General features: G+C 39.8%; 1 protein-coding gene across 8 annotated transcripts in view; it reads left to right on the forward strand.

Annotated features, from left to right (window-relative positions):
- Nucleotides 1–1,161: 1,161 nt before the first annotated feature.
- Nucleotides 1,162–12,834, forward strand: part of sh3gl2a (SH3 domain containing GRB2 like 2a, endophilin A1) — a 35,517-nt gene continuing 23,844 nt past the window's right edge. For 5 of the 8 annotated variants that reach the window (XM_028596159.1, XM_028596167.1, XM_028596184.1 and 2 more), the window contains exon 1: nucleotides 2,871–3,150. In XM_028596159.1, the coding sequence (XP_028451960.1) occupies nucleotides 3,106–3,150 (45 nt within the window). In that variant the 5' untranslated portion in view covers nucleotides 2,871–3,105. Of the gene's footprint in view, nucleotides 1,203–2,870; nucleotides 3,151–12,834 lie in introns of those variants that run through there. The other 3 variants (XM_028596175.1, XM_028596215.1, XM_028596199.1) reach the window with 3 other exon arrangements.

Genomic DNA, 12,834 nt, shown 5'->3' on the forward strand with positions numbered 1-12,834 from the left:
AGGCTACTGTACATTCATGTAACAACAGGGAGAGGACACCTTAATGGTTTTTGACCTTATATTTTGCCTGGGGGGAAATAACTGATGAATATACTCTGTTCCATTCATGTTTATAGTATGCATGGAATTTATCACTTTATTATCTTTATAGTTTCTAGATTTTACAGTGCAATTTCTTCAGTGTTTTTATTTTCTATGTCCATATATACCAGGGAGCAAGGCATATAATATCTAGAGAAGGAAACTCGTCCTCTAGAAAAAATAAAAAAACGCGAGAAAAAGCGTGACGGATAATAGCGGACAGACTAAATGATAGTCTAAAAATATACATTTATGAACTACTGCTCTTAAATGAAACCATTCAATGTGTCACTTGTCATTTGCAAAACCGAACACCTGTACACTTTGCATTAAAAGCGAGTAGGCCTAGTGGAAGTTAATATGACTTAGGAAATTAATATTTTAGCCAATGAGAGAGAGGGAGGAACAGAGTGAAAGAGATATTTACGCTTCATATTCTAGCGTTATAGAAAATGGATCTTCATGGTAAATTTCCTGAGATAACATTATCTTCTGCTTATTTTTAAGGCAAAGAGTACAATTGTTAATTTGTGCAAATGATTAGTAGCCTAATCATTGAATGGTAGGATTATGACGGTTTCCATTCAGAGCAGAGGTCAGTTAATGTATATATTTAGGCTGCTTACGCATTCAGTCGGTCCGTGATCGTCTGCTACACTTTCTCTCGCTGTTTCAGTACAGCGGCCGTGTTATTTTATTCAAATAATGCGTTTCACGTCATCATACTTCCACAAGAAGCTGCTGCTCACTCTGTAAAAATTTGCCTATCTACAATGCCTATTCTCCATTTTGGCATCAGTAAATCTGTGATCGACCTCGCGGTCTTTTTCAGGAAATCCGTGGACGCGCATCTATCTGAATTAGTTCAGCCTGGCTCGACCTAGTCGTTCCTTTTCAGCCTGGCTTGGCCTTCGTGAAATGTACCAAGCCAGGATGCACAGATTAGACTAGGTCAAGCCTCGCTTTATCAGTTATCCTGGATTTATATATTCTGCTTTTGTGAAACAGGCCCCAGGTTTCAAAAAAGTGCGTTTGCAGGATTCGTCTGGACGGTCGGCCCAAACGATGCAAAACATGTGCGTTTGCACAAAAAAACGTTTCCGTGTGGATGGCCCCTAAAGGTTTGTGTAGGTGTGCATTTTCACGCTTGTTGCTTTCTTTTATTAACACCAGTGTGTGATCGTTTTTGTGTGTAAATAAGCATTTTTGCACCTGGACCATTCTATTGTTCAATGTGGAGTCAATTTCACCGATGGAATATGAAGAAATGTAGTCACTAAGTTCGTAGTGGGACTTCTGTCTCTCTGTTGATGGGCGCTGTCCAGGGTGCTGGAGAAGTTGGGAGCTGCTGAAGCTGTCAGGCTTCATTTTATAAGGCAGTCTCATTAGAGGTGCAAGCACCGAAACTAATTGTATATCCCAACTGTTTTTGTAGTCTCTCTGTATTTATTTCTCGCCAAGGTGATGGTAGTCTATATCCAATTCATCTAATTTGAATCAAAGACAATACCTTTAGTACCACCACTGCAAAGGGCAACGCACATTTTAGTCTTTAACCAACAAACCTTGATATGTTTTACTTTTCTCTGCATTATTTCCTCCTAATGTCAGATTAAAGCTGAGTGAAGAAGTGGAAGATCCTTTACTGAAGTGAAAGTACTACACAATGTGAAAATACTCTACTACAAGTAAAAGTCCTGCATTCAGAACCTCGCTTAAGTAAAAGTATCAGCAAAATGTAATTAAAGTATCAAAAGTATGTTCCCTGTCCGCATTTTACTATTATATACACTCAACAAAATTATAAACGCAACACTTTTGTATTTGCCCCCATTTTTTATGAGCTGAACTCAAAGATCTAAGACTTTTTCTATGTACACAAAAGAACTATTTCACTCAAATATTGTTCACAAATCTGTCTAAATCTGTGTTAGTGAGCACTTCTCCTTTGCCATCCACCTCACAGGTGTGGCATATCAAGATGCTGATTAGACAGCATGGTTAACCAGTCAGTAAACAAAAATAAAAAAATAAAGTTGCTGGCCTCTCTAAAATGTGCAGTTGTATCACACAGCACAATGACACAAATGTCGCAAGTTTTGAGGGAGCGTGCAATTGGCATGCTGACTGCAGGAATGTCCACCAGAGTTGGTGCCCGTGAATTGAACTGTAGGTGTTGAAGGTTGGGCTAATTTTAACTCCTTTATCTACAGCACCGCAACATATACTATACTGTAAGATCATTATGTTTGAGAATCATGTATCTCTAAAAAGTCCACTTTTCATGAGAAAAATAGCCCTGTTTTCGGCTTTATAATGATGGATTTTCCACTAATCGAAGAGGGTTTTTAAAATAGTTATTTTGCTTATTTTTCTCAGCCCATAAAGGAAAACTGAATCCTTCAGTGTATGTTCAAAATCAACAAATTTAGAGATACATGGTTTTCAATGGAGAGGAAGGGTATGCAAAGTTGTAATCTGAAAAGTAACTAAAGCTGTCAGATGCATGTAGTGGAGTAAAAAGTCTTTGCCTCTGAGATGTTGCAAATGGAAATACTCAAGTAAAGTAGCCTACAAACACCTCGAATTTCTGCTTAAGTAGGCTTGAGTAAATGTACTTAATCTCATTTACGTTCCACCACTGGACTAAACTAAGTCTACATATATATGTATATGTCGCCGTCCCCCAGTTTGATCTCCTAAATGAGCTTAGATTAGAAATACCTCAGCCTCCTTTTCGAGTATCCAGCCGTGGAGAGGCGGCGGCCGCTTTAAGAGGAGCTGACTCCGACGTCAGCGCCGTTTTATAGACATGTGGCTCTGACATCCAATAGCCTGATCATCAGGGCTTTAGTCTGTCCTCTTTTTCACAGGAGATCCCTCTGCTGAAGACCAGCGTAGACCGGGGTTAGCCACGGTTGCAAGATCATCACCACCAGAAACAATTATAGGATCGTGATTTCCTCCCTCACGCACCTGCAGCATCAAATTTAAATCCACAGCTAGAACCACCGTGTAGCAACCATGTCTGTAGCGGGGCTGAAGAAGCAATTCCACAAAGCCACTCAGGTAAGAAGAACGCGACGTCCTGAACACCAGCTCTTCATGTTGTAGCGTCACATTGGTGGAGAACAGTGCAGTGGCGTTTGGGTAGTAGCCACAGATCGGTCTTTATTAACACCTCGGGCTGCACTCATTCATAGCAGCCTGCTGTAGCTGTGCTCCATCTATTCCCTCTAAATCACCTACTCATTGCTGTCCTCGTGCTGAAATGTACTCCACTGAAAAGATGGTGCAGCATTGCACCAATATAATAATGTGTTACTCGTGTTTTGCACTGCAGCATCCGCTCTGTATTCTGCTGTGGTTAACAGTAAGACCCACGATAATGATTCAGTCCTGTTTCTGTGTGGCCATCTGGGATGCAGGTGGCACGACATTGTGATGATGGTGATGTCGGGGACGTCAGTTCCTCTCGGTACCCTTCAGATGACATTCCGCACAGAAAACCACCAGAGCTGCAGCTAACGGGCAGCCGCTCACATTTGCGCAAGTTGTTGCCATTCTAATGAAGGACGGTTTAAATCAGTTTCTTTCAGCCAAACACAGTGGGAACTCCGAGGAGGAGCACGGTGTTACGCAATCGTTAAGTGCGCCTTGGAGAAATCCGCTCCTACTGTACCAGCAGCGGCACGCCATGTCCTCGGCGCCCTCTAAACGCGCTGATCTTCTATTGCGGGATACCAGTGCTGAATTAAATCATGCGTCCCCTTCCTAATGCTGAATCATCTGTTGTTTTTAGATTGGACTAATGCATAAGAAGATACTCAGTCCAAGGTTACTCAGAGGCTTCCTTAACCCATCCCTCCCATTTTAGTATCTTAGATATTTTATTTAGAGCCCAGACTCTCAGTAAGTTTGAAGGCCACCAGAGTGCTGGTCATAGGCAGGCCTGCCATCAGAAATGATGGACAGGGCGGACAACATGTTCCAAATTGTAGGTCCCTCATCCAACCCACACCAGCACTATAGACCTGTGCATTGGCCTGGGGTCGTCTGTACCCTTTGGCCCTGCCACCCCCTCACAGCAGCCTGGCCATAGGCCATCTTGATGGTCAAAGGTATGGACAGATCTGTCCCCGCAGCCTTCCACTAACTCTAGAGCTTAGAATGACTTTTATTTCTGGTGTTGGCTGGGAGCTCAGCATCTGAGGGAGGTTGTCCTGTTTCTCGGGGTGAGTCACAGTAACACTGACAGTCAGCTTTAGGCGTCACGCAGCAGGACACCCCGAGCCTGGCTGAGTCACACACATGCTGCTCTCTCCCTCCATATTCTCCAGTTCACCCAGTCTCCAAATGGCCTTAGCTACAGCTCCCAGTTCACATTATTCCTAATCGTCACTGAGATAGATGGGAGGGTATAATTTCTCATTTGTGACACTGATAGTTGTGTATCTCTTGAAGGTCGGTGTCTGTAGATAGTGAACCCTATTAATTACATGTTGGATGAGAATTACTGGGACTAACACAGCAGTTTGTGAGGACAGGAGTTAATTTACACATTTAACAGCTGGGATCCATGTGGCGATACAACAGAGTCTAGTATTGTATTTTTAGTTATTTATGCTGCCATTTGTTATTTATATTATTGTTCATGTCACACTGACATTTGAGAGGCTTGTGTAGATGATTTAAGCCAGACACAGGAATGTTGTTATTCTTGAAGTGCAGCACTTACAGATCAAATATAAACAATGAACTGAAAGTTTTATCATTTTTAAGGATGAAATCAAATAAAAGGAAATAAGAAGAAGAAGAAGAAGAAGAAGAAGAAGAATTTGCAGAAGGTTGTGTTCTGCTGTTAACATCTCAATTTTAATCAGAAGCTCATTTGATCAGATTGGAAGTAGACAGCAGCCAACACAGGGCATTAGATGGCTGCACAGATTGTGTTAATTCTGTGTGATGAGTCTATTGTCACCCATTAGCAGAGCCCTCTCGCTCCCTGTTCCTCTACAGCCTCAAATGCTTCTGTGTGTGAGGCGAGGGGTGCATAAGAGCATTCATATCTGTAAATATGCATACAGTTATGTAGCTTTCAGTGTGCATCCATAAAGAGGCATGGTTGAGTGTGTAAATATGCAGTGAATATATTTGAATTTGTAGATTTTTACGGCCTTCATTACAGTTTTACTCCCAATGCGATTCAAGTCAGCTCAGAGTTAGCTGTCTCTGTGGTCTCCTCCCGTCTGTTCCTCAGCATTACACACACCCCCAACCCCCAACACACTGTCACCCTCCCCAGACTCTTAGTGGCAGAAGGCTCCTATCAATTCCTCTGTTCCAGTGCCACAGCCCTGTAATCCAGGCCCAGACTCACTAAGGCAGCGACCCAGCAATCTGGCTATTTACACACACATCCTCCAACCAGACCATGGCAGTACCCCCACCCCAACACATCAATAGTGTCACAGAGATTAAGGGATGGGACCAGGGAATTAAAAGAATTGGACAGGAATTTGTCAGAATGTATATCAGCATTAAAGGAATGGTTCAAATTTTCAGCAAATATGCTTATTCGCTTTCTTGCTGAGAATTGGATGAGAATATTGATGCCAATGTTATGTCTGTATGGTAGCCAGTTAGCTCATTTTAGCATAAAGACAAAATATTCCTTTAATGGCATTAACTATACACAAGATGTACAGTCGTCTCTTTTCTCAGTATCATCACTCAGGACAGTTAGGTGTGGGTAATATGGATTATATTAAATTGAATGGTTATTGGATGAAATAACCAGGCAATAATTTAATTTCAGCTAATACAGCTAATTGAATACACAACAAATTAAGGTTTCTTCATCAAATTGATGCAAAATCATATTGAAATCCAATATTGGCTTAAAGCAGTGCTAATTGCTGTGCCACATTAAATGGTTCAACCACAGATATTAAAGGAAAAGCTACCTTGCTATAATCAGCTGAATCAAAGTGGATCACATGAAATTGTCTCAAAGTAGGGAAAGCAGAGCCATATGGACAGCAGAGTACAGGACATCGTAGGCCTAATATCTGTGATGACATAAAATCTCAATATAAAACATTTCCATAAACACATGGAGCTGCGATAATGTCCAACAATATGTAGATTGAAACAGATTGCACATCATAAAACGCTGCATTGACCTTATAGCCCGATGGGTCACTAATTGCTAATTAGCTGCGCAGCTTTGTCTGACGTCAAGTGTACAGCATCTGCTCTGTGAGAGATGTAAAATTCTCATTCTTGTGTGGCTTGCAGCATTTCTTCATTATAGACTTAATGCAATCTGCAGAGACAAACCGACCATAAAAGGTAGAAAGCCATGGAGTGACAGGAGTTTCGTGAGATTAACACACACATGCTCACACAACCTCCGCTTCACCTTCTCACATACGTCACTGAGTAATTTATTTTACACAATCACGCTTTCTCTGATGGAAGACATATATTACCCAAGGACAGCCTGGCTCATAGTGGTGCATTAATAACGGTGGCCATTTTATAAAGAAAGGAAGCACGGGGATGAAGGATAAAACCCAACAGGTCCACTTCAAATTGCCATACATACATACACACACACACACACACACACACACACACACACACACACACACACACACACACACACACACACACACACACACACACACACACACTTCTCCATATGCTGTAATATGTTTGACTGCCTGAGGCAATTTGTACTTTATCGAAAAACAATAATATTAGCATGTCATTATGTAGCCAGTGTTATGTTAAGCTAAGACATTGCTTCTGTCTGGCATATTTTTGAAGGTGGCACTTGATCACTTTTTAAGTCACAAATCAACTCATGCTTTTGAGCAGATGCTACTGTGTGTGGGTGGGCTGTTATTTCCTCAACTAATGGTTTTGCAAAAGAGTAGTTTGCATGGTGCATCACCTACAGTTCTGCTTGTTAAGTCAACCCCCAGTTTAAATACCTTTTTTTCTATCTCTCTCTCTCTCTCTCTCTCTCTCTCTCTCTCTCTCTCTCTCTCTCTCTCTCTCTCTCTCTCTCTCTCTCTCTCTCTCTCTCGGCTGCATAGAGCATATCTCAATGGAGTGAGTGTGTGCTGCCAGTAGGAAGACAAAAATATGTTAATTAAATAGAAACTGCAGAAAGGAGAGAGGGGAGATGAAGAGGATGGAAAGAGCCTGAGAAAGTGTGCCAGGGTGAGAGGGAGAGAACAAAAAGAAAAGTATTTTGGGGGCGGGTCTTATAGCTTTTCCAGATAAAATGGTTGCTTTGCTTGTTGTCAATGTCAGAAAGAGGCTCACAAGTTTCCTCACAGGTTTGGAAGCTTCTGCATGCACGTCATGTTTAAATCCATTGAGGCACTTATTTTTGTATGTACAGTTCGTGAATTTGAGAGTTAGTTGAATTTCAAAAATGGTTAGATATGGTTGACCTTTTGTCTGTCTAAATTTTATTATGATACCTTTACCTATAGTACTATTATGAGTCCTAGCTGCAACTTCAAAACTGAGGAAGACATTGCTCTTAATCAGGTCCAAACAGTATTGTGTGCTAAATATACTTCAAGTTACCGTATTTCAGCTATGTTCTTGGGCACCGATCAGCATATAACCTATAATAATATTGAAATATTAAATCTAATCACTTTGATGAATATAGGATGGTAGTATCACTGATTCAGTATATCAGTAACACCAGATTTGTGTGAACCATTTCTTTCCAAATCGAGATTCTCAGTCTTAAAAATATAAAAAATATACACATGGAAAATTACTGCCAGCACAAATTACAAATAACTTTTTTAATGAAAGCAGTAGAATATCTCCAGATTTGAAAGACACCTCACATTGTAAACTCCAGGTAACAATGCCACCTATTATGAAGTGATCTGTTCAGACTGAGAAAAGCTGGAAAACTCAGCCAAGACACCTTTTAGGAACGGCTGTAGGAGCAGTATTCTATCACCAATGTTCTGTATGTAAACTAAATAATTTGTCAAGATACAGAAGCTACATCATCTGTCTGAGTATGTGTTGGTGTTAAGAAACAGCTATCACATTTGGATGGTGTATATTTCTTACAGTGGGTAGCAGAGCAGTAATCCTTTATTTTGTATTCAGGCCTGGTTCTACTAGAGGTTTCCCAGTGTGTTTGCTGAATACTAATATGAATACTACACGTCTTGTCCTCATTGTATTATGTGTAGCATTATGATTTTGCAATTCAAAACCATCTTGATTTAGTTTGAAGCTTAGAGACAAATAATTAAGTTATTTTGTGGTCCATTTGAAGTTAATTCGTCATGTATGTAAGTGCACAGACGTAGACGCAGAAGGTATTTCTGGTTTGTATTTCCTCAGAAATACTGTAGGTATGCAATGTGCAAGCATGCATGTGAGTGTGCATAGATGTACATCCATGCATGCCCATGGACAGCAGTGGGGTCCCTGGATGTGACTGACGCCTGCAGGGCTTTAGGGCAGCAGATTGTGAGTGGGTGACTCATCCAGCCTGGATCCTCATCCAGGCCTACTGCAGTGCAGCGTAGAATAGATCCAGCTGGGAGATAACAGAAGAGGCGGGAGGGGCAAAGAGAGTGCAGTAAGGAAAGCGCGATAAGAGAAGACAAGAAAGGGGAAAGAGAAGTAGATAGAGAGCGGCCTTTGTGAGAAGGTAGGGAGTGGCAGAGAGATAAAGGTAAAATTTCAAGAGAGCCAAGAGATACTAAAGGCTGGAGCAGGAGGAAGGACTCAGCCAAGTCAAACAGGAAGTGTGGAGAACGCTCGATCTGCAGGGATTTACAGCATTTTCTTGCAGGCTTTAGGAGAAACTGAATTTTATTAGTTGATATTGCTACTATGCCAGTTTTTTACTCATAAATTCCAGGTAGGGCTGCATCTAACGATTGCTTTCACCAACTGTGCCCATAATTTTCTCAATTAATCTATTTGTATATAGGCTTCTAGATTTAGCGTCTGGTGTGTTTGGTATTTTGCTTGGGAAATGATAATTTGATTGCCAAATTAGTCTCTGATTAAAAAAAAAAAAAAAGTTGTCAAATAAATGTCTCCGTCATCTAGGTCAAAGGATTCACAGAGTAGTAGCAATAGTTTATATTTGTAGTGTTGGAGGCAAAATTATGCTCCCACATGTAGGATCACAAGAGGCAGTCAGTACTGGACACCGCAGCTGTGAGTCAAAAACGCGAAAGGTGGAGCAGTATAGCCTGTATGTCCCTTACCGGCTAACGTATTTCAAGATGGTGCATAAATATGGAGCGTCTACCCCAGTTCATGCAAACGCAATTGTAAAATTTCAAGCCAATAGGAATACTTGGAATTGATGGTGGTGGTCAATATTCATAAAAAAAGACAAGTTTGTGAAGGGCAGTACATATTTTGATAATGAACAGCCACAAACGTTACACACTGGACCTTTTTTTAAAGTACCAAAAGTACTCATGCAGAGTGGCTCATTTCTGAATATTATATTATTGTATTAGAATTATTGATGCAATAATGTATATGTATTACTCTAATGTTAGCTTAAGATGCAGCTAATTCTAACTTCTTTATATACTGCTGGGTAGTTATATTTATAATAATACAAAATCATAAATTTTTTGTTGATTATATTTTGTATTAATCTAGAGCTGCAAACTATCAAGTAACTAAAGTTATCAAATATATGTAATGGAGTTAAAAGTACAATATTTGCCTCCTAACTAATAACTTCAGAATGGCTAACGGTTAGGAAGTGATCCTGATTACTGTTAAAAAAAAAAAAAAAAAAAAGGCAAATGTCTATTTCAGGTTTGAAAAAATGCAAACTTTAATCTCCTGCATGAAAGTCAAATGTGCTATCACCCCTACTTTTATCTTCATTTATTTACTTCCCTTACAGTGCTTTTTTTTTTTTTTTTTTTTTTTCACTTTTTTGCTTCCAGCTTAAAAAAACATTTTTACATACAGTAGAGCCCTTTTTCTGAAATGTCCACATCAGGATCCTCTGCTGTCCTTTGCTTGGGCTAGCTAAGCAGGCATACATTTCAGTTATCACTCTGACAAGTGCAAATATTTATCAGATATTTAAGCCCAGCTTCTGAAGGCTGCTCCCTTCCAATAGTTTTCAAACAAGGAAGTCTTTCCCAGATTCCTCATAAATCCTTTAGAGAACGAGAACGACCCTTTTGTCTGTTGACTCTTTATCATATGATAAACATGACTCGCCATCTCCAGAGCTGCTGCTACACGTTATGATAAGGTGTGGCCAGAATCAATACATCAAGTCTTGACATGCTGTATATCTCAATGAATCCCATAGATTATTAAAAGTATTCAATAGAACAGGATGGACTTTGGCAGAAACTTTAAATAAACTGTTGACACGACTGTACATGTAGTAGCCAGAAGGTTGAAAACTGGACTGTGGAGTTCACAGCGTTCTGACGTCCGCTTTGTTCTGGAGGTCAATGACCGACAGACATGGCCTGTACTAGTCCTAATCTTAGCTTGTCCTGTGGTTAAATGCTATCAGCATATTTTGAATAAGAGCACTGGTGAGGTAAACTCGTTAAATGTCCTCATGTTGACGAAATGTGAATAAACAGTGTTTAGCCAGTTCCAAATCTGCCAAGAAGAAAGATGTGATGAGTGAAAGAAACTGTGTTCTGCAGATTCCGTCATTCGGACGCTTGCTTAAGGTTTTTGGTTTATCTATAGAAAGTGAGCTGTTGTTCATCACTATCTGTGGTTTCTATCTCCACTTTTCCACTCCCTTATTTCTCATCCTCCCTCTCTCCCAGCATCAGTATTCAGGCCACAGTTAATGTTTTATTCAGGACTGGCATATTACTGTATATATTCCGGGCATCAACCACTGCGGGAAGGAAGGGAAATTCTCAAGACCTGTTATTAAGTGCTGGGTGAAGGTTTGTCTTATCTAACTTAATAAATGGGGAAATTGAGCGTAGGTACTTATATGTTCTGCATAGTTCCCCCTAAAATATTATTTTGAAGATATCGACCATTAATATGACTTGCTGAAAGTTCAGTAATATTACACAACAAAATAATACAACCAGGTTTTCGTTATATGATTATTCCACAGTTAATGTGTCAACATTCTTGCAGAGGTTAAATGTTTTTGCTTTTATCCGTGGCAATAGCTGAAACATTGATAAGACTAAATTAAACCACCTACACACACACACACACACGCACGCACGCACGCACGCACACACACACAAACTTCTACTTCAGGGACATTCAGGTCACATCATTATTACCCAAATCTATAACCCAGAAGCTTGAAGTACACTATCCCCGAAACCCATTTTGGTTATTGGCTTTTATAACTGCCGATGTGTAATGAAATGGAATGAAGTATAATTTGTAGATATGGATGTTTTTACATCCCCAGAGACCTTGTGAAGATATTGTCTGATGTATAGTGCATTTACTCAGGGTTAAAGGTCATCGTCCGGTCATTGCTCCTGAATCAAGTCACACAATCACGTTTTCAGTCAAGATTTGAGACAGAAATGTAACATTTTGCATTGATATAATGAATAAAAAATAACATGAAACAAGACAAGAAGAAAAAGAAGTCATCAGCCACTCTAGCCCCTCAGTGAGGCTATAATGATCATTGTAAAGAAAACCAAATAGTTAGACAGAGAAAGGTTGAGGACCAAATTTTGTTTTTGGCAGCAGTAATGAGTAATAGTTGGCCAGAGGGTGGTGTCAGAATAAAGGTCTTGGGGAACCTATATCAGTAGAGATAGATTAGGATATGTTTGTGACAGTATATTGATGTATCCAAAAGATCATTTAATTTTTTTGAATTTATGATATTAAATGTAATGCTAGAGAGATTTTAGCCATACTTGCATCACGGATCTCTGGCAATGTTGGTTGGTCCATCACTTTGGTCCAGACTGAATTATCTTGTTAACTATTTGATGGATTGCAATGAAAGTTTGAACAGACATTCATGATCCCCTGATGATGAATCCTACTGACTTTGATGATCCCCGACCGTTCCTCTCTTGTCAATGACATCATCAGGTCAAAATGATCAAATACCTGCAAAACTAATGACATTCCCATCAGCCTTAACTATACTTTGTGTTTAGTGCTAATTCCCTAATGTGATCATGCTAACATGCTAAACAAAGATGGTGAACATGGTAAACAGTTAGCATGTTAGCACTGCCATTGTCACCACTCAGTACAACCTCACAGAGTTGCTTGCGTAGCTGTAGACTCTTAGTCTTGTTTCTGAGAAAAAATAGTTCATGTCTAAATAGACATGATATAATATAACATAATATGCATTGGACTGGTCATTTCTGTAGTTTAAACATCATCAGCATTCTAATCAATGCAAAGTAGCAGTAAGGACAAAGTACTGTTGAGGTTTTACTTTGGTCAATAACTAACTTTTTGGGCAAAATAAAATTTGGACTGTCAGAGGATCACCATAGTTCACAAAAACAATAGATAAGTATTCATGTCATGGCAGTTATCAAAACATTTCACTAAAAAAACAACCTGCTGTAAGAAGGATTCATCTTCTGGGAACCATGAATGTCCAAAATTTCAAAGCAATCTATCCAATAGTTGGTAAGATGTTTCAGTCCGAACCGAAGTAGCAGACCGGCACACCTGTGAGCTATGACATGTTAAAAACAAGAAGGAGCAAAATGCAGTGAC

Source organism: Perca flavescens, chromosome 2 (genome assembly GCF_004354835.1).
Source record: "Perca flavescens isolate YP-PL-M2 chromosome 2, PFLA_1.0, whole genome shotgun sequence".
In the NCBI taxonomy this organism is placed as follows: Eukaryota; Metazoa; Chordata; class Actinopteri; order Perciformes; family Percidae; genus Perca; species Perca flavescens.